Source organism: Pungitius pungitius, chromosome 7, assembly GCF_949316345.1.
Source record: "Pungitius pungitius chromosome 7, fPunPun2.1, whole genome shotgun sequence".
Lineage (NCBI taxonomy): Eukaryota > Metazoa > Chordata > Actinopteri > Perciformes > Gasterosteidae > Pungitius > Pungitius pungitius.
Window position 1 is genome coordinate 5083316 of NC_084906.1, and position 22353 is coordinate 5105668.

Below are 22353 nucleotides of genomic sequence, written 5' to 3' on the forward strand. Positions count from 1 at the left end.
CACCATGTTAATGCATTAATATTGCAGTATTTTCAAACTTTCAAAGCATGTTTGCTAGAACAACATTGTTATTTTCGTCATTGCATTCATGTTCTAAAATCATTAAATAGATGATGATAAATAGCCACCAAGGCTTTACATCTTCCCCCGCAAACTAAAGACTAAAAACACTAACAGATTGTAGCACTTAAATATTACTTATTATTGATCTTATATACAGCATGTTGTAAATCAGCTAATTTAGTGAAATTGCACTTGTTTTTTCTTGTTCTTTTGACTTTGTATCCTCATGGTTGAAATGCACTTATTGTAAGTCGTAATGTAATGTAATTCTTATTTTCTTTGTGTTGAATACAGGGGTCTATTTTCTTGTTGTAGACCGTTGTTGTAGCCTTTTGAAACTCCATCGCATCCTTTTTCAATATTTTTCACTGCTTTCAGACCCCTGGGCCAATTTCAACTAACCCCTAAGACACGTTTTCTCACTTCAACGTTCCTCGGAGGGCCGATGTCCTCCAGAAGGGGCTGCTTCTCCATCAAAATTGACATCCAATGTTGTTGACCAGGTGTGGCAAACGCTTCTTGTGTCTGGGAACATTGCATAACCTCTTCATATTTAAATGGCAGATCTAACGTGTGTATGCACATGTTGGGTGAAATCAGATTCCCTCCAGTTCGAGAGTGTGTGAAGTTTGTACGTGACAATGGAGCTCTACATCCTTGCGCCCCGTGTTGTGTAAGTAGATCACCAGGAAGCAGCAATGACATGAAGAGACGTTTGCCTTCCAGTTGAACCTCATGTCACAGACATAAATCACATGGGTAGAAGGGTATAAATGACAAGCTCGGATGTTGGTGCTCTCAGGAATCCTGCTTTGAGCAGATGTCAGTTGTTGGTCATATTAAAACTTTAAAAATTTAAAGCACACTGGTTCCTTAATCTGTTTCAGTTGTAAGCTGCTGTTGTAAGTGCCACTCATAAACAATTTGCTCTTGTTCCAAATTTCATCATGATGCAATCATTGTCCAAGTCGTAAAGAATCTTGTGCTCTTGTATTATTATCTATAATTTCTTTCTGATGGGCATTTGTTTCTGTTGAGGACATAAGTCCATCAAAACGGTTTCCAGAACAATTTTTTTTTAACTTTCAGAAATTTCTTCAAGGTTTATTCAAAGTTACAACTGTAACTTTGAATAAACCTTTGTGCAGAAAATACATTAGTGTTGCATCCAAACACACTTTTAATCCAGAGAAACAGTTGATTTGTTTCCCACTTGTGGAACTGCTGTTGTTTCATATCTTATACGACTCTTATTGTATAGCTTTATTACTATGGCTCCTGTTGTGGTAGACTACCCTTTAGGGATGTGTGCAGACTGAATACAGCATGTTTGTATGTCTGTAAATAAACCTGATACGGGTGAACTCACTGCAATCATGGCCTTCAGCTAAATTTACACAAAATCCATCAAACTCAGTAATCCTTCTGCTAGTTTTCTGGAATTGGGAGCAAACCTGGCCAGAGGTCTGACATCAAATCTAAAGATGCATGTTTGACTTTGATAAGGAAAACAAATATTCCCTGTGGTTTAATGGGGAATAATTCAGTTGATAACATAACATGGTCTTCTCTGGCCGGTTTCTCCAGGCATGGCATCGTGCTGAGCCAGCCTCCTGGGCCACCAAAGAGCTCCTGACCCTGGTGCTCTTTGGAGCATTCGTGACACACAGCGCATAGAAGGCTTGTATAAATGAGGTGCATGTGTGTGTGTACGTGTCTGTGTGCGTGTTATGTGGATCCGCAGGGCGTCCGTACGTCTGTGTAGGCATCTAGTTAAAGCTGCTAAACACATGGCATAGAGAGGTCACGGTGTGCACACGCTTCTACAATGCGGATGCGTTTAAAACAACCGTGTGGCCTTGCTGCTGCCATTTACACACAGCCAGTGAGGTCATGTGATTGAATTCTGACCACGCACAGTTTCCATGGCAATGGAATGGTTTGATCCCACTGTAGTCTTGCGTCAGTTGGTAGCTATTTAATTAGGGTGGGATGCAAACCCAAACAGATGTGTTCTCTCTAACACCTCAGAGGGAGTCAAGGCTGTGGAGGAGAAATAATCATTGGGTCGCAAACTATTTAAAGATAAAAATGTTGCTTTACAAAGCTGTGTTTTTCTTTCAAATGCTACACAAAATGAATATATAATACACAAACAATGACATAGACATGGAATTATTTATTACAATATACTGTATATGTACAGTAAAAATATATACAAATAAAATGGCAGTGGCAAATATCTTTTGTTTTATATTTGATTTGATTTAATTAAATTGTATTTTATATTTAAAGTTTAAGTTGAGATTTACAATACATTTGTTTAACTGCTTTTTGTTTTTAATTTGTTTGAATTTCTGCGCATTACAATTCAATTAATTGCACAATTACAAAATGTTGTAGTGGCCCAGCACTAAATCAAATATAATGGCCTTACTTCTCACTTGATTGATTATTTTAATAAACATGAGTTCATGGCCCTTTGCTAGTCTTTTTCAACGTTTTGCTTTGTAAATGATGACCGGCTATGCTTTCGGAAGGGTTACTTTTGCAGGTCACTATCTCTACAAGAGTTATATGCATATTTAATCCCTGCAGTGGGCGACTGTGGGTGAGTGGGGAGCGTCGTCGTCCTCCAATCAGAGGGTTGGCAGCCCGGCTAACCTGCATGTCAATGTGTCCTTGGGCAAGACACTTAACCCCAACATTGGTCCTGTAGCTGTGACTAGTGTGTGAATGTTAGTTACTGATGGGGTAGGTCTTGTCATCAATGTATGAATGAGTGTTAATGGGTGAATGATGTTGTGTTAAAGCGCTTAGAGGAAGACTAGGAACGCGCTGTATTTACAGGCTTTATCTTGGAAAGTAATGTATATACTGTACATTCAATTCAATATCAGATATCTCGTAATGTATTGGAGATACTAAATGAAAAAACAGGAGAATTTATAAAGATTAAAGAAACCTTTATTATAGTGTCTTGGACATCAAGATTCTCACTCAATTTGAAATGCCATATGTTGATGTTATTTTTTATTTGTCTTTATAACATTATTTCTTAAATGCGTATCATATGTGAAACATTTTCTATTGATAACTTACTGTTTAACTGTTAATGAAAGCACTATCAGTATTGTGGGAGCGGGTGCAATGACATAATGACCCTTCCTTCTTTTATTACGTTTGCTGCTATTTTGCCCATGAAAAGTATTGCGAATTCCCAGTTTACAGTATTTCATAACTCAGGTAATATGGAGGGTTTTCTAAAATTGTGTTAATGCTTTGCGAATCAGTGTCAGTGCAGTCTGCCATGATATGCGGCCTGACCAATGGCCTGACAGCCTCCGGCAAACAGTCCCTCGTGCTTCAACGGGTGGTGTCTGCACGGATTAAACAAGCGCCGACTGTTTGCATTTGTGAGTAATGGCACCCTCCCGATGCGATGTCTGTACAAGCTGACACCTTTCAGCTCCCACGAATAGCCTCAATTTCCTCTGGGAAGTCACCCTTTCTTCTCATGAAGATTGTCACCGCGAGAGATACGACAAAGAGGAAGACGTGAGCTCGAGAGACACAGAGGAAGCAATATCTGTCTGACACCGAGACACAAGAATGACTCAACGCCTGTAATATCCCCATCATATCTTCCCTGTTTCTCAGCGAGGGTTTTTATAGATCCCCCCGTCGCGGGACATTTGCATACATGGCCGCGTGTCAGCATCGATGTTGCGACGTCCGAGGGATCATTTGACCGTGAGGCGACGATGACGAGTGGACGATGCTGCCATGATGGTGGTTTCGGCACTTACCAAGATTGAGGCAGGTTTTCTGCAGTACATTCACGAGTCAGCAAATCTTAGAACGCACACCTTAAATATATGTTAGACCGGACTAAGGCCCAGTGCCCAGTCAACGTGGTTCTTACATTGTCAACTCCCCTATATTGATTCATACACATATACAGTATACATCAAAAAAACACTCTCATGCAGATTCAGGACAATTATGGGCAATTCAAGTTTTTTTAATGTACGACCCTAGACAAATTCTGTTTTTATGCATTCCACTTTGACTCAAGGAAATATTTGTTTTATCTTATTGGCCAATGGTCACTATGATCTCATAAAACAGGTCTTTGGACGTACTCATGAACGCATGCTAATTACGAAAATGTACACACATGTCTGTCAGGATAAAATGATGAATTGCTGACATATTGAGACGTGAATATGAACTGTTACATAACTGGTGACAGAGGGTTTTTTCTAAGTAAATGTTGTTGCTATTTCATCTGGAAATAGCATGAACACACTGATTATTGGTAAAACATTCTCATGTTCACTATCTTCTCCACAGTGATCTCACAGAGACAGGTCCAGGAAGAAGGTAAAACTGCTACAGTGGTTATATCAAAGGCTTGAAAAGTACACAAGCAACGCTGCCTGATTTACAGTACATGCTGTATCTTGTGTATTGAACTTGTGCAGAAAAAAAAAAGATGTAAAGAGGAACATAGAAGATAGAAGGACTCTTCGGAGACGTTTGTTGCTGCTTTCGTTTTTTATGTCGTCCTGAACTACGAGACATAAAAACTACCATCGGTTTAAGTGCCTCACTTCTCTGTGATGTATCTCTCTTGAGCTTTTTAAGCACAGCTGGCCAATAATGCCTTGTGCTTTGGGCTTATGGGTTTAATTATTGTTATTCTGGCAGTAGTAGTTATATTCTTCATAACATAAGGAGAGTTTAATCATAGGCGCCTCCCTGACAAGTACAAGATAAAAACAGCATATTTATTTATGTAAATGTCTTTTTTAAAACACAAAGCAAAAATAAAACAGACAACAAAAATAGAAATATTTGACAATAACCAGATTATAAAATTATAACACTGGATAGATGCTTTAAACAAAATATATTGTAGCCAATCAAAGGCGCTTTAACATCTTTATTGGTTTGAGGTCATGAACTGCAAAATGGAGAAGGAGACCTGCAACTAAGATAAATTGAGCCTAGAATGTTGCAATGTTATGGCACTGTATGGTACTCCCTTTATGATTGTTTTAATGAATTGAAGTCATCCCACAACAATCCTGGACCATTGTGTATTGCAACAATAACCAGCAGCTCTTCCTTGCCTCAGGGCCTTAATCCAGCTAGTGTATCCAATGCACTGCAGCATACAATACATGTTTCATTGTCCAAAAAGCCAAAGGGTCAGATCACCTTTCAGCCCTCTTTACATTCAAAATATGTCAATCCTCCAATCACTGCTTAAAACGCCTTCATGCAATGATAGCTCTTAAAATTATATTATATTGATAATCATATAAGGTTTAAATGTGTTTACTTTTTGCCTTTCGATTTTTCAATATTAGTCTGCCATGGTACAATATATGCTCTTCTTTTTTCTAGACAGAAATGGGCAGCATATATCAACGAGATAAACTTTGATTTGAACATTCAAATTTCGACAAATTGTGAAGAGAAACTTTTCAAAAAAGTTAATTGACGGATCTGAAAATAATAAAAACACTTTGTGCCAGGTTCCCTCCTTGGTCTGAACACGTTGTACCTAAATGTTCCTAGCAGCTCCAAAAGGGAAATGTGCGCACCTGATGACGCAGCAGTCCACCGCTGCCTGCTGCTGCGTCACGTGCGAACCCAGCAACCCAGCCAGTACTCTTCTTATTTCATCCTCCATAACCTCAAATCTCATCCCTCCATGGACGATACTGATTTTTTTTTAACTATCAGTTACTTTCCTTCAAATGCGCAGGGATCTATGCAGCAATTTTCTCCGGTCACTCGAGTTGTTACATAAGTCATCACCTCTCTGCACCCAATCCCTCCTCCTCACCTAAGGTCAAGTAAAAAAACAACCGCAACTGGAAGAAAAAAAAGAAGAAGAAGAAAAAAGAGAAAATCCCAAACAGCAGAAGAGCCCACGGACACCATAAGCGGGTCACGCAGAGTTTTGCCGCAGCTCAGCAGCACCGACCCGTCCCGTCTCCGCCGCCGGCTGGCACCGCTCGCAGACGGGAGGGGGGCGGGGTTTACTGACATCAGCGCTGCCGCTCGCTACGGCACGCGCGCCCGCTGCCTGCGTGTCTGCCTGCGTGTCTGCCTCCCGGACCGGCCACGCCATCCAGTTCTCGTGACGGGCTTCGCGGACGTCTGGGCTCGCTCGGCGCGGTTCGGCTCGTGTCAAAGCGGACGGTTGGCGCACGGAGGTGTCGCAGGGGGGTCGCGGGGCTCGTCCGGCGCACTTTGAGCGGTGAGTTTCGCTGCGTGTGCTTCGCCGGGCGGCAGACGGCAGCGCAGACTGGCGCAGAGCGAGTTTAGTCGGGCGCACGCCGCCTGCCTGAAGTTCATATTTGTCTAGTCACGCTTTGTTGTAACTGATAGTGTCTTTCTGTCCGCCTCCTGAGCAAAGGGAGCCATCGCTCCCTCTTCCCTTCAATAATATTCTTAATTTGAATGTACTTAAATGGAAGCTTTGGTCATGCTCTGCACTACCTCTGCACTATCAGGCCGGAACTGCATCTCTATGATCTTGCATTTATATCCTATTTGCTGAATACGGTTGTGTGATGTTAACCCTAAGAACTTAATTTGAAGTTTGCAGGTGTCTCTGTCTGCTCCAGGGGGCTGCACAGTCAAGAAGGGCGAAGCAGCAGGATTTCACACAGAAGAGTGCACACAGGGACGCTCCCAATATCAAGCCAAATCCTGCACTGCAGTGGATTTTGTCGCGTGTGTGTGTGTGTGTGTGTTTGTGGGTGTCTGGTTTGGACAGTGGACCCAGTATACGCTCCGCACCCTTTCTCATTAACATTGGACGACCCTGGATCCTGGATTTGGGGGTTCCTCTGAAGGTCGCCCCGTCCTAGAAAACTGTGCCATCCGCCAGTTTTCACAGCATCCAGCCCCCCTCCTATCCACCCATTCTACTTTTTTCTTGTTCCAGTACAGAGCCTTGGTAGTCTTCCTGCCCACTTGGAGGCCTCTGACTAAAGAGCTTTGACTGTTGCGTGGATTCAGACTGGAAGAACTGCACAGACATATAACCAAAATATAACCAAATTCCACCAAAGTATTAGAACAAAAGTTGACCATTCACTTCAGTTCCATTTAAACTTAAAGTACTTTTTCTATTAAAAAGGACCTGCTCTTCATGGGGTTGTAGGAATTACACAGGTATCAAATTCCTCCTCAGGGATCCGATTTCTATAATTTCCACTTTGTCATCCGAGTCAGCACGACATCACAAATCTCAGGCGCCATCACAGGTTTCCCAGGTTTAGCTTGATTTCCGGTCGCACCTCAGGGATTTTGAACCACCAGAGTTTCCGTTTAGAATTTTTCAAGACTTTTAACACACAAAATCTCAGCCAACATCTGTATTTTTGGCTTTAGAACCGCCCTATGAATCCCTGTGGCCATGGCCTCTGACAGTTTCCAGTACCGAGCGTTATTTGAGTACAAGCGAGAGCGCGGCGATGACATCAGCTTCCAGACGGGCGACCTGCTCACCGTCTCCAAGGTCTCGCTGATGGCTCAGCCGGGGCAGGACTACCAGGACGGGGATGAGCGCACCCCCAAAGGCTGGCTGCACGGCACCAACGAGAGGACCAAGGAGAAGGGAGACTTCCCGGGGACCTTTGTGGAGTACGTCGGGGCGGTGAGGGTCGGCCCTCCTGCGACCAAATCCTGGTCCAGGCCAGCGCCACGGACGCCCGGGGGACTACACGCCGATTCTGCTCCAGGTGAGTGCTTCACACATCATGACGGTGTTTGCGTTCTCTGGATCTTTACGCTGGACTCCACGCCGTTCGGTTGTAATATATAACCCTGTCCTTTTTTTTAGTAAATGCACATTAACGGAACATAAGCTAAACATTTCACAAGTTTTGGCGGTACAGCCAAATGGATGACAGATGAAGACGGATGACGTCATGTGTCTCGCAATTGTGAGCTGCTCTGCTCAGAGAGTTTTTTGAGTGAGTGCGGTACTGTTATCGAGTGCCTGGTTCAAGTTGTCAGCTTGCTGACGACAAAGCTGCTGTGCACCCTGAAGTTGAGTTGGGGTTTGACAATGTAAAGACAAAAGGAAGTGCGACTCAAAGGTTTGCAAGTCGGCTATAGGTGTCATTTTGTCGGTGGCATGTGGCCCCACCATGGCTGCGTGGGGCATCATCATCCTCGGTTTGGTCGTTTTAAAAATAAGGGCCTGTTGCCCTACTCCAAGATGGGTGACCTCCACTTCATATTTACAGTCTCAAGACAAGTTTTACTAAATAGTAACAGAGTTGACAGAATAGGCCCCTTTCCCAGCAGCCATGTGACCTGTGATTGCAGGGTTAACACAGGTGTAATCCATACCATCAGATATGGGCCCTGGTGTTGTGCATGCTGGCTCAATGGAATGGTTGTGACGCACTAAATGGAACGCAACCATTGTCATGTTTTATCTATCACACCTGTATTTACCCAGCTGTCATAAGGGCCTTTTGATCAGGTGACCGAAAACGGTTCTGATACCAGATTCTAAACTGTCACGACCTACTACTGTTTTTTTTATATTTTACGGTACCTTTGGAATCACTACTCGGATACATCACGCTGTTTCGGTTATGGGCCACATGATTCCTCAATTAATCCAAAGGATAATCCGCCGATAAACGTGAAAAATGGTCGTAAAAACCACTGGTAATTGCCAATCTCTCCTAATTACTACATGTCCAATCATTTTGTTTTTTAGCGTTGACTCTTATGTTCCTTTGAACTGAGACTTGACAACATAAACATATGTTCTTTCACCTAGCACTCTATGAAGGGCTGCATCACCTCCGGCAGCAGCACATCAATGCCAGTATATTGTCTATTGACTGTGCAGTTTATGGAGACATTCTGAGATGTTGTGTCTTACGCTTGATTACCGGTGTGCTTTGATTGAATGTGTTTATTTCTAACTTGCTTTGACTTCTTAAAGGTATCTCCTGGTTCAGATTTCAGTTGAAAGACTGAGTACATCCTGTAGATTAGCGTGCAAGCTTTGTATATATAAATATACATATGTTGGGTGCAGCTGTTTTTTATTTTATGATTTATTTAGGACCCAGCAAGGCCAGGCGGTAACGAGGACGTGAAGAACTTAGGAGCAAAATGTAGAAAGGCATTGCAAAACAGGCTGCCCCCACTTGAAAAGCTATTCTGAACCGTGCAGCTTTGATTAGTGTTTTTACAAGGTTGGGGTGGTTAGCTCTGTTTCACCCCTGGCTGTCTGCTGCAGTGAGTTAAGATCTGCTGTGTTTACAGCTCCTCATTTTCTAAATGGGTCAGAGGCAGCGCAACGCTCTCTCCTCCTCTTCCTCTGGCGACGCTCTCTGTAATAGTCTTGCCGCCCATCTGTTTTATTGGAGTGGGTTTGGTCCGTCCTTTATAAATAACATCTACACTCCCCGGGTAAATATCTAATTTCTATGCGTGCCTGCTGGCTAGACCCTATTCTCTCAGTTATATGAGTGCTATCGCACACCCGCGTCCCTCCCCCCTCCCCCCCCCCTCCCCCCCGCTTTGCCTCCATCTAACCAGCCTCCTGCCGCTACACAAGCTTGTGTTTGTCCTAAATAAGTGGCTGGTTGAGGCACCGTCGGCATGACGTGCCACCATCCTGTATGGTCACAAATCAGCAGCAGCGGCGGTGGTGGCGCAGCAGAAAGCCGAGCAGCGGGGGCCGAGGCCGAGGGAGTCTTGCCTATGCAGGACTGCAGCCTCCATCCCACCACGGCACAACCTGCTTTGTCTCAGCGCTGCGTTTTGAACAACACATCTGACGGTTTTAAGCCTTTCTGGGAGCAGGACTGATCCGGGATCACGGGTTCAGTCAGACAGTGTGCAGGCGTGCTATTGTTCAGCTGTCGTTAACCACAGCATGAGGCCGCGCCAACCGGTTTGATCAGGCAAAACTAAAACGTGGTGGCCAGATTTTTAACTCTCTTCTTCCTCCGCGTGTTAGCCTGAACACTTCTCTCCCAGCAGCTGCACCGATTAAATTAGGCGGGATACCTATTAGCTCCAACAAGGCTCATCGCACAAATCGACGCGTCACATTGTGTGACAGCCCGCGATTGGGAAAGCCGCTCCACATTTACTCCGCCCGACGCCTTACCCGTGCCCCGCGGGCGGCAGTTTGCCGGCTCCATGCAACATTAATTATGAAGGTAAACTAATGAATACCAAATGGTTTTCCTCGTCACTATCTACCTACAGGTATATAGGAGAAGTGTCGAGGCAATCACTGCTCAGGCTCAATCTAACAGACTAATGTCAGGCTGAGCTCTGCTTTGCGGTGATAAGTGGCCTCGCCTCCTCTGTTATTAATTAGCTTTGTAATTGGATTTTAACCACAAGAATAGACTTTACTTATGTTACTTTGTCGTTTTCCGCAAAAAGATTGCAAGAGCTTGGTCTATCAAAACCATCTCAGACCTCCATATTATGTTTCAGTTCAATTTGCACAACCCACCTTCTAAACGGTGTCTTTCTCCAAACGGATGTTTTGGGGTTCTCCTCAAATCCACAATCAAATTGAACCTCACAAAGAGAGAAGGCCAAACCCGCACAGTATGTGCTGGTGATAAAGTCAGAGATGAAATGCTCCAAGTAATGAGGCTGAGAAGGTGCGGCTACCAAAAAAATAATTAGCTGCTTTGGTGTCCCCGTTCCACAAGTTTATCTGTGAGATTTCCCTTTGGCACTTTTAATCCCTTCTTCCGGGTGTTAAGCTCCTGCCAATGAAAGTCTGCTCTTCCTGCACAGGAGGGCCAGAGAAGTCGGAGGGCTTTAAATATCACACATCTGCACATTGCTTTTCATTGATAGTGGCTTAACAGTAAGTTAACAAAAGAGAAGGAATGACACGGAAAAGTACAAAAGAAAACTACTTTTAATATACAACTCATCTGATATTCATGTCATATGTATATTATTCATAGGAGACAAGGCTGTACAAAGAGCTCATCATAACTTTAAGATTGGCCTCCTCTAATGTGCCCTCGTTTCACCAGACTCAAACACTCACACACACACACACACACACACACACACACACACACACACACAAACATATATGCATCAAACAGAGGCTGTCAATAGCAATCCCAGTTTTCAATTGAGCGGCAGGCAGTCTGAGTGTCTCTGTGTCTTCAGAGGGTTAGGGTTGGTGGTGAGCAGGGGAGTGGATCAATGTGATCGGGGAGGGATGGGGGGGGGAGGTGATGAAATGCCGCCGCAGCTGATAATGACTGGCAGATCAAACATAATGAGAGGGAGAGAGACAGGGGAGGGACAGCAAAAGAAAGAGAAAAAAATCCCCCGGAGCAGTAATTGCCAGCCTCATGGAGTCAGTCCGTGTGTTGTGTGTTCGCCCGTGTGTGTGTGTTGGCGTCGACAGCCCCAGTGTGTGAGTGCTGTACAGTGAAGAGAGGACACACTGAGGCGCGTTGTGTGAAGTGAGACAAAAGAAGAAGAAGGAGCTTTGTATTGTTGCTGTGAGATAACCTGTAGGTCCTTTGTTGTCCCCAGTGAGCCGTCAGTAACTTTTCATTCCATCTTTCATCTGTGTTTTAGATTGTTGTTCTTTTTTTACTGTGTTGCTGAACATCAGGCAGGATTTCCTCAACAATCCAAGTTCATGCTTTTCTCATGTTTCAGATGTGTAGCCACTGGTTTGAGCAGATTGTGCTCAACAACCTCTCCCACACATCATTTAATTGACAGAATGTATTTTACTTTTTGTTTCTTTCAGAACAAAATGTGAATTTAAATATTTTTTGATATGAACTAGCATTTGACTGCTGCAGAAAATGGGGAAAAAGGTGATTGTTGATAGTTGTCATGGTGACAGCATGGTGGGGACGCAAAGTGAGCGGATGCAGCTCCGCAGACTGAAATGCGGCTTTTCTACTTGTTCACATCATGTTTATGGCCATTGAACAAGAACATTGATTTATGAATTGCTTTTAACTTGAGATGGTTTTATTGCTCTTACAGCAACGAGCAAAGTGGTCGTCCACCCGAGTTATCTTCACGTTTAGTTCACTTGATTCATGGTCTCTCCATCACAGCATCTCTGCTGACCTGGTTGCTGACCGTACACCGTGTGTGTGTGTGTGTGTGTGTGTGTGTGTGTGTGTGTGTGTGTGTGTGTGTGTGTGTGTGTGTGTATTTGGAAGGAGCTCAGCCCCGACACAGCGAGCAGAGGAGATGCGTTTCAATACTTAATAATTCAGTGCCTGTTTCAGCACCCATCTATCATCATAATATATTCATCTCCCTGAACTTTACAAGGCTCTATTTGTTTGTTCACCGTTTGTGACCTTATCATGGACACAGTGTAGTCTTACTGTGTGTGTGTGTGTGTGTGTGTGTGCGATTGACAGACCAGTGCTGTGATCAGTGAGCAGCCACTCCACTGGCTTGAAGATCAGTGTGGGAGGAAGTTCGAGTAGTGAATAAAGAAGCAGACTGAACGACTTCAGATGGAGGAGTGAAAGAGAGAATGAAATAAAAGACCGAGAGGAAAGTGAGCTGCAGCCAGAAGATGTTCTGCCAATTCACAACTCCACATTTCCACATGGGTGACACATGTCATCTTTAAGCTGAAAAACACACACAGACAAAAGTTGAGCAAACAAGAGCCTTTAAAGATCTGAGACAAGAATTCCTCCTGCTCAGTTTGAAAGCTAATTGTTTCTCCACAATCCGTCATCGTCTCTGAATTTCATGAACCTTTCTCCACTCCACAGCCAGTATTTAAATAATGCCTTAAGTGAGTGTCAGTGGATTGAATCAAGACCGAATAAATCAGCTGGAAATCCTTAAATAGTTTGATTTGTATTATTCAAGTGCGATACAGTGAGATTTCCTGAACCCCCAGTGTAATTCCCTGGATCGCTCGAGGCAAACCAGGGAAAGCCATCTTTTGTTTGGATCGACTTTCACCCCGGATCTGAGCATAAGAGTAGTGAGCACACTGGAGAGCGGACTCAGAGAGGGGTTCAAACGGAATATTATCCACAAAATAAAAGCCTCTTTCATAATATACACGTTCAGATTTTTCTTCTTTCTTTCTTATAATACTTATTTTATTCCTTTTTTCAACCTGATTGCTGGGCAATAACAATTACACATTTGAAGATGGAACTTATTCAATATTCTTTTATTTTAACATGTTTTTCACCTGCCGAGGTGATTTTTTTTCTTTTTTTTCTGTGTGTTATCTTTATTATTATTATTTTTCCGGTACTCATGTATTTATTCTCTCAAGTGTTTCTGTCCGGGCAGTAGTTGGTATTTATTGCCCCAGTTTTGAGAGAGTCAATTACGGGGACCACCACAGCGCCTGTGTTATAATGGCGAATACTGTGGAGTCGTTGGGTGATGGGAAAAGGCGGGTCAAACAGGCCGCGCATGAATAAAACAGGAGCAGATGATCCTGGGAGGCCGCGAGGATGCGGCGCTCTAACTCTGAGATGCGGTGCGGCGGTGACCTGCCGCGTACTCGCTGTTTAACTGCAGATCCAGACTGCAGCGCTGGCTGGACTGCTGGGAATACATCTGTGAGAGGTTCAGGTCACAGGGTGGAGTGCTGCTCCAGGCTCATTTGGGAGAGCAGTTGTCAATAAAGCTTTTATTGACCGGCTGCCTAATTGGCCTTGGAATCACTGCGGCGAGCTGGGGGGGCTTCTCTTCTAGAGCCGAGGAGGATTTACTTGTCAGCATTAAAAGAACAAGCACACAACACACTTAACACACAGAATTAGGCTTTATTGTGTTTTTGTGGAAACAAAGATAAGAAATTAAACTTGTTTTCAGCTGAAGTGCGTAATGAAGTGAGGGAAAATTGAACTGTTATAAACATATATATTTCTTGCTTTTAAACGAGTGGTAAACACGGTTCTTTTCAACCAGTGTGCCGTCGGTCAACAAAATATTATTAAGTTGCTGCAAATAAGTTGCCGTTGTTGAGCGCCGTGGCCCGTGATATCGTGCCACTGCGTGGGAGTGGTTAGCACAATAATGACTCATTTAAAATGTGAATAATACGCGGGAACAGAAACATGTAGTGTGTGTGCATTAGAAAGAAACCAAGGTTGAATATCCTGTTAAATAATAAATTAGGTTCGCAGACTATTTACTCAAATTAAGATTAAGACTTTCAGTTTCTGATTGGCCCATTACGTTTAATCGCTAGACATGTAAATGGGTACTTTCTTTCAGGGACCTATTTGTGACCGTCACATGTGTGCACAGCAAGTCATAGAAATATTCCAGGGTTCCACTCTTAACCTCAGAAACCGCAGATGAGAAGATAATTCTCAAGTTGTCATTGAGTAGCGGATTTATTTGGATCCTCACCATTGAATTTAACGTGAATGTGACGTTGTAATTCCTCTTGGAAAATTAAGTTTCGATGACAAAACCATCTATTGATGATACGTTTTTTGGCCCATTTTATTGGGCTTTTCTTCCCAACATAAGGATCTGCTCCTAAAGTCAACTATGCAAACTTTTACCCAAATCACTGTGTTACTTGGCATCAGGTTACAAAGCTCATCCGTGTAAACACTTATGTAATGTTAAGAACGACTTAAAGCAAACAGCAGCTATCAATAAAAGAGCCTCGCTGCTTTGTCCAACAGGAGATACTCCCGGTGCCTCCAGCAGACTTGCACCATGTAGCCGCTCAGGCTCCGCCTATAAATCCTCCTCCTCGCTGACTTGTGTGCAGCGAGTCGGGACCAAGTTTTATGTCCATAAAGGAATGAAGGGATGAAAGAATTTCACCCATAAAACCAGACGGCTTCTTACGGCCTCCTCGCTGCATTTAAATGTCCTCTGACGTCTCTCGATATACCGCTTTAACTTCAGCAATTGGAGGGACTGTAAAAATAATTTAAGCTGCTCGCTTTATTTCTTTCGAGACAGTAATGCAGTTTCAGAGGGTTCAAGGAAACACATCCATGCTGCTGCAAGTTAGTGCAGTGATTGTTATTAATGAGCCATTCATAAGGGCTACTGCAACGCGTTTTCCCCATAATGACTTCATTAAAGGAAGATCTGCACTGAAAAAAAAGTCAGTAAAATTTACGGTGAAAAACAGACAGTAACATACTGCTAAATTGAAATCGGTTAAATTCTGTTTATTTGACAGTGAAGCACCATAAATATTTAAGTCAGTACAGTTGACATGCGTTGACACGTTGTTATTTTTACGGTGAAGTTCTAGGAACCGCAACTGCCTGTATTTCACCGAATTTTATTCAGACTTTTATTTACAGTGCACGAGGGTCTGTATATTTTAACACTAACAAAATTCATGTAAAAATCACAATATTGAATGATTTTCATATTACGGTGCATTTCTGTTGTCAGTACAATTTCTAGTACAATTAGCAGTGATTAAACATTATTGCAATTTTTACAGTGTGTGTGAGAGGTTGTGAAAACACCTTTGTCCGTTTATTATTCATGATGGCACATTGTTTTATTTATTTTACACACCTTAATGCTTAAGCATTAGTTAATCATTTGTAAAAAAAAAAAAAGATCCAGACAAACAAGATGACTGCCATAACTAGAATTTATTTGTGATGTAGACACTTCAGTGAAACTACAGAGGTCCACTGACTCACAGACATCTTTTGTGTTGAGAGTCGGAAGTATCTTCTCCAAACGCAGTGCTTGCTGGTCACGAGCCGGCACCTGGTGCTGGTGATCATGTGCTTTAAGCTGACAGAGAGAAGTGTGGCAAGTGATACATTGGCTGTAAAAGTCATCCAGAGCAGCAGATTTAGAGGGATTAGACCAAATAGTGCTACACACACGTCACACGCACACGCGCCATTCATAAAACAAACCTCTAATCACAATTGAGCTATTGTGTTGGTATTTGAGCTGTAGAGAAGACCGCTGTAGTGCTTGGCCCCGCGGGTACGGAGGGAGAGAGAGAGTGTGTGTGTGTGTGTGTGTGTGTGTGTGTGTGTGTGTGTGTGTGTCTGAGCCACAGAAGCCAGTCTGGATTACTTTTTGCCAACTGGAGAGCTTTTGCTATATCAAAAATGTGTAAGGACAGAGGCAAATATGACAAACACTCACATACAGAAACTTCGTCTTTCCCATTAAAATGAGGGAATCACCCTAAGAATAAACAGTGACCTCCCTAAAGGAGGCAAGTGTTTGCCTGGTGCAGCAGTTGTGCCCACATCGAGCCCTCAAATGCTGCTTTCTTCTTCCATGAGTATTGTCTACACGTACAAACACACACACACACACCACGAGAGGCTTATTCTGCTCCCAACATGTGTATCTCGCTGCCTTCCACGGTGACATGAAAGTGATCCAAGCTGGACATCCAACACATGAGAACAAGCTCAGGCCGAGTGAACGTGTGTCTGCTTACACAGGACACATTTTGACACGCGTGTGTTGGTGGAGATTAAACACACAGGTCTGAGTTGACCCTGTGTGTGTGTGTGTGTGTGTGTGTGTGTGTGTGGAGCGGGGTAGAGTGATGGCTGAAACGAAAATGGAAGCACAAAGACAAATCCGCAGCCTGAGGCACATTTCTTCCCCCCCGGTCTGTCGGGGCGCTCAGATGAAACCAAAGCGGGGGAATATGATGGCGGACAGGTTGGTGTCATTTTTCTGAGCAGATGGATTCGTTCGGGCTGAAATTCATTGCGTTGCTCTCAGCTGCGGCAGCGTGCCTGCTTTGCATCATGCACATTTCCTTTGTGACTTTTCCCGACCTATCAGGAGAAAATGTATGATCCCTCACGGGCATCCAAAATAATGTATACTGTGTATCACCATTGAGCTGACGTTATGTTGATATGGTTACGAGTAATATTGCTCCCATTTTCTCAAAGCCTAATATTGCTGCTAATCTATATTTAGCCTTTTCGATCGGTGCGACGGAGCAGCCCGTGTGGATTCACCTTGCTTAAGGCTATTGTTCTCTAACACAGGTTTAACTACTTCATTGACATTCCATTTAGCTCATTCCAGTTTTCGGGCCCCTTGTCTTGTGCATGATTGGAGCTCTGTCATCAACAATGCCCTTTTATCTTACAATCACAGGTAAAATGCTTTCAGGCTCCTTCTGAAACCGATAACTGGGGAAATTGGTGTGGAATTTCTCATGTGTATCATTCTGCAATGATCACTAAAAAAAAACAGTGTCATTATTCATTTCTACTGCGGCTTCTGGAAAAAAAAATCTATTTCCATTGTACATCATCTCCAGTGGCTTGTTACTTTGTGTTTTATTTCATCCCAGGTTCCTTTATTGTGAGCTGGTCTTTGTTCCCTGACTGTTTACCTCTTTATCTTCACGTGTTCATTATATATTCCCCGCATAATTCATTTAGTATCTGACTCTCCGGTCGGCCAACGTGGGAATACGAGGCACCGTGAGCCGCAGGCCGTCAGAGGCTCCCCCGTCACATTCCTGCAGTGTCAGTTGAATCAGTTCGTGTTTGTGAAAAAACCAGGCGTAAACACAACGGATGCCTTGTGGCGGAAAGTGTTTTATTACACGTTACTGTTTGTTTAGTTTCCAAGGTCAGCGTTTGGCTCCTCCTGACTGATTTCTCTCTTTCTTTCCAGGCCTTGTTCCCCGTTCTTGCAACGTCTGTAATTCGAGTGGAAACATTTTTTCCTGTTGGCCTTTTGGAATTCCTTACTTTGCCTTTTCCTGGTCACGCTGCGTGGTTTTACACTGATGCATGAATGTGCATGTGTGTGTGTGTGTGTGTGTGTGTGTGTGTGTGTGTGTGTGCGGGAAAATGTGTTTGTCAGCGTGTGTTTTCTCCAGAGTTCCATTATTGTCACACGGAGGCTTTACACAAGTTTAATGACTGCCGTCTGTTTTCACTCTCTGCAGTCGACTGATCATTTAGTAAACATGCTAACATGCTAATTAAGCCTACTAGTCAATGCATCAATCAGCAGGTAGAGTGTTAACCTTTACAGAGTGAATACACATTATATCAATGCCTTTTAAAGTGTTATTCCATCTAAACAAACCGTAACAAACAAGAGTTTGTCCACTCAATTTCATAAGACCCCCTTGTGGCAATTTCCTTAAAATCAGAAGACACTTCATGGATATAAATTGCAACTGGGCTGTTTGACAGAGGCAAAGAACCACTGTTCTTCAATTTTTGTTAAGTTAGAAAAGCCACCGGAGAGTCTTCCTCCACGGCAGCAGTGTTTCACACGCCACCTGGGTGTGTGCAAGGTTCGGTCAAAGAAAACACATTACTGGAGCAATTTGAGAAGTGTTGTGTCTCCTCAAGAAGCCTTCAGGGCCATTAAGCCATGTATTAACCGGTCTGATGCTTTAAGGTTGGGCCCATCCTATGTGGCACTGCTTGGCGGCACAGCAAACCGTGTGTAAGGGGTGGGGTTGTTCCATCGCTTCATAGAAACCATGCTGCAACGATTCCATCAAAATGACATGAATGTTGGGTGTCATTGGAGTCTTTGGATGTCTGCTGGAATGAAAAATTGGCTTAATGAGGTCTATGGGTTGGTGAGTCTTTTGCCTTTTACCCTCAGCCATTGATATTGGCGTCAGCCGGCTTGTGTTAGAAACATCTAAGCGTGTTAAAGTACTCAGACAAACACTTTGAAGTCATGACATCCAGGGCCCTCAGAGGTAAAGTTCTGCCGTCCCTTTAACAGGTCAGACTTTTCAATTATTCAGTGAAAATGCTTGACTTTTGTGTTCACCGTGGAACCTAATTATGCACCGACAAAATGTGATTTTTTTTTGGGGGGGGGATTCATTGGGATAATTGGCTTGAAATTTTGGATGAAATAACCAAAACCACAATTTTGACACTAACGGCTCAACTTGTATCCACGTTTCGATGTGGTTGTCTTTACAGTAAGTTTACCCGCCCCACAAAATGACTTGACCGGCTGTGGGATCATCTTTACCTGGTTCTATAATCGGTGGGAAAGACGCCACCGTTCAGCACCGCAATCGTCTCTCGATCTGCGCGTGTGAGACGACGCAGCAGATACCAGATAATACCTGTATTTACTGTCTTTGTTTGCAGCGTAGGCAGATGGGGGCTCTCTCCCTCTTTCTCACCCGCCCCCCCTCTCCGAGCTTAAATTGTGCTCGCAATCTCACTTTTGTGCCTTCATACGTATCTCTGATCCTTCTCATTACCCGCCCACCCGTCCCCCCCTCGAACACCTGAACGCAACACCTATTCAGATTTGTGGGGAGAAAATGGGCTATTTTAGCATAATAGAGGGATCGTAATCGAGAGGTAATTATATATGAAAAAAACAGAGCGGGAGAGACGCCATCTAATGTATTATTAATGGAGGAGCTGGGAGATGAGAGACATATTTACTGTCCGCTCATTAGTCATTCCCCTTCTTTCTCCTTCCCGCTGTCTCTCTGCTGCTGACTTGGTTCGTATCCTTTGTCTCTTTCTTTCCCATCAACTTGGGGCCGTCCTCTGTGATCGCGCACTCCAGGGTACAGCTGAACTGGCCCTGAACTCTCCACTCCACCTCTCTCCCACACACACACACACTTGCCTTGTTTGGTCATTTTCCTGTGTTGTATCCCTGCTCTTCTGTTCCAGGACTCTTCAATGTCAGTTAGTCCTCTTTCTACCTCCTCCCTGTCATCTCCTTGTTTCCCCCTCTGGCCCCGGTTCATATTGGATATCGCTCTTCCTTTCTTTTTCACACTTTGGGAGCCGGCTGTGTGCTTATAAAACACATATGGGGAGAGTTAAATGAGGGGGGGAAAAAAAATCCCCATCGCTATGTTTTAAGAGCACCCGTGAGCCTTTCCCTCTAATGGGACTTTTATCCATGTCAATAATCACGGTGAAAGCCATGTGGTGTGGAGTTCTTTCTGAGTTGGGTGTAAGCCCGGGTTGTAAATGTGTCCGCGAACACAAAGTACTTGAAGCTGTGCTAAATGTGCCTAAAATGTCTTTCTGTTGATCTTTCATCACATGTACCTTTTAGATTGTGTTATTAGGCCTCCTAAATTCTTTCTTTACGAGCCGCGAGAGCCCGGCCAGTCTGTTAGGCAACGCAGCCCTGTTGCTCTCGGCCTGGCTTCCGTCCAGGCCTTTACTCTCCATTTGGACCAGCTGAGTCTTTCCTCCTTCTCTCCTGCCGTTGAATCTAAAATCTTTAGAGAAGCACGACTGCTTTTATTCTCACCTCTTTTTTCTCCTTTCTTGCAGTCACTTCGGTGATTGCGGTACGGACCTCGGTGACACCGCCTGGTCGCTCATAGCGGCTCAAAGGACTCTCCCCGGGAGTCTGGCCCTGTGGCTGTGGGCTCGCCCTCCATTTGAAAATGGATAGACAGCAGTGTTTGACAGCTGCTATGAAGCCAAACACAATCTGTGCATTGTTTCAAAATCCCGGCACTAGTAGTTTACTCCGTGGATCTGGCAGCCTGTTTTGAAGCTTCTGGCTGTTTTTTAGATTCAGATTTGGAACTGGGGAAAGAGGGCTGGATATCAATGCCCCGATACAGCTCCACGGTGGTCACTTTCAAGTCCTTTTTCTTAAAAGAACTTTCCACCAATTAAGCCCAGTTAAGAGTAAATGTTTCACAATCAACACGTAGAAAGGTGCTCACAGGTGAGCCTCAGTCAGCACTGAATGTTGCTTTCAGTTAGTGCTACTGCTTCCACACCTTCTCGACCCATCAGGTTCCCCCTGCTGGAGCTGGTTGTCAACCCTTTGTTTCTATTATTTGCCCCCAAGCTGCTCTTACTGGCTTATGGGACGCTTTTTGGAAGGCTTGGCCTCAGTTGCATGGCCCTCCGTGCTGAAAGTACTGCAAGTTGTTCCCTTAGCCTCTTCAAGAAAGTTCAAAGGTCATACCAAGATTGGGTTTGGCCCTTTTTAAAAAACAAAACTTTCCTCGAGACTGAATTATAAAAATTACTCTGATTAACTGAACCTAATCATTCAACCTCGTCATAGTGCAAGCATTACTAGGACTTTAAATCCATGATGCTTAACAGGAATTCCTGAATAGCGCTTCCTTTCCCCAGGGAACATACCAGAGAGATTCTAAAATGACATCTCGAAGGATGAGAGGGTTTGTCTGCCAACTGGGATCAGTCAGAAACACCATTAGCCAGCATCAGGTCACATTTCAGCATGTATGGAAGTATGCTAACAGGCTATGCTGGTACCTGTAAAAATCTGTCTGCCGGACAATAAATATCGCTCGTATCATCTAGCTCGATAAGCTTATTATTGTTTTTACACAAACATGGTGAATGATCACTAAATGAACACTATGCAGGCGGCTCAACAGGGTTTGCCCCATGAATTCCTCTAGTGTGACAAAAAAATCCCCCGGTGGTGCTGAGTGTCACACACGCTGCTCCCTCTTCCTCACTGTCTCCGTTTCACATCCCCATCATTTTGCTGTTTGGCACGATCTGACCCCATTTCTCACATCCCTGACTTCCCCCATCCCCATCGCACTCGCTGCCTCCACATCTCTTTTCTCAGTCACTCTCCCCTCTGCTAATTATTCAGTCCCGCTGGGACCCCCGGCCCTTTTTCTGTTCCCTCTCTGCTGCTCCGTTTGCTCAGTTCCCACCATACACACAAAAAAAAAGCAAACCGTTTTCTCGATGCGTGACGTTTGACGTTTGTCTTTTTGATTACGCGCGCGCTGGCTGCGTGCCGCCCCCCCTACGTGTGAGTGCCTTTGTCGCCCCGCGTTAGCCGAGCCATGCGTCATCTGCCGCGCACACGCCCACTGCGCCCATGAGAGATTCAATTACACGCCGTTTTAGGACACACAAACCTCCGTAGACACGCACTTTGAGGCGCTCCGGTTCGTGTTATCCACCCGCACCCCCCTCCACGCGAAACGCTCCTTGCACCCCTCACCTTTCTCATTTAATAAAACACCACTTCGCTACCCAGTTAGCTCTAAAACCATCTCATCTTCATTTATCTTTTTCTTCTCCATTGCTCTCTCGGCCTCTCATCTAATCATACCTGTGGCCTCTGTGGAATACGTTGTTATACATCTTGCATTCGGCAATTTAACCTTCCCATTTATCATTTCCTTACTCAGCTTCCACCTTTCTCTGCTTCTTCTTTTGTTCCTACTTATGTGCATTAGAAAAAAAACCTGCACCGTTGCTCTATAAACGGAGGCAGTAATATTTAAGCGATTCCTTTTCACCTCAATGAGTA

The 22353-nt window shown here is 44.0% G+C and overlaps 1 protein-coding gene across 3 annotated transcripts in view; it reads left to right on the forward strand.

Moving 5' to 3' along the window:
- The first annotated feature begins 5225 nt into the window (after window positions 1-5225).
- Window positions 5226-22353, forward strand: part of pik3r3b (phosphoinositide-3-kinase, regulatory subunit 3b (gamma)) — a 131812-nt gene continuing 114684 nt past the window's right edge. The window contains exons 1-2 of one of the 3 annotated variants that reach the window (XM_062563627.1): window positions 5226-6340; window positions 6685-7832. In XM_062563627.1, the coding sequence (XP_062419611.1) occupies window positions 7508-7832 (325 nt within the window). In that variant the 5' untranslated portion in view covers window positions 5226-6340; window positions 6685-7507. Of the gene's footprint in view, window positions 6341-6625; window positions 7833-22353 lie in introns of those variants that run through there. The other 2 variants (XM_062563628.1, XM_037470247.2) reach the window with 2 other exon arrangements.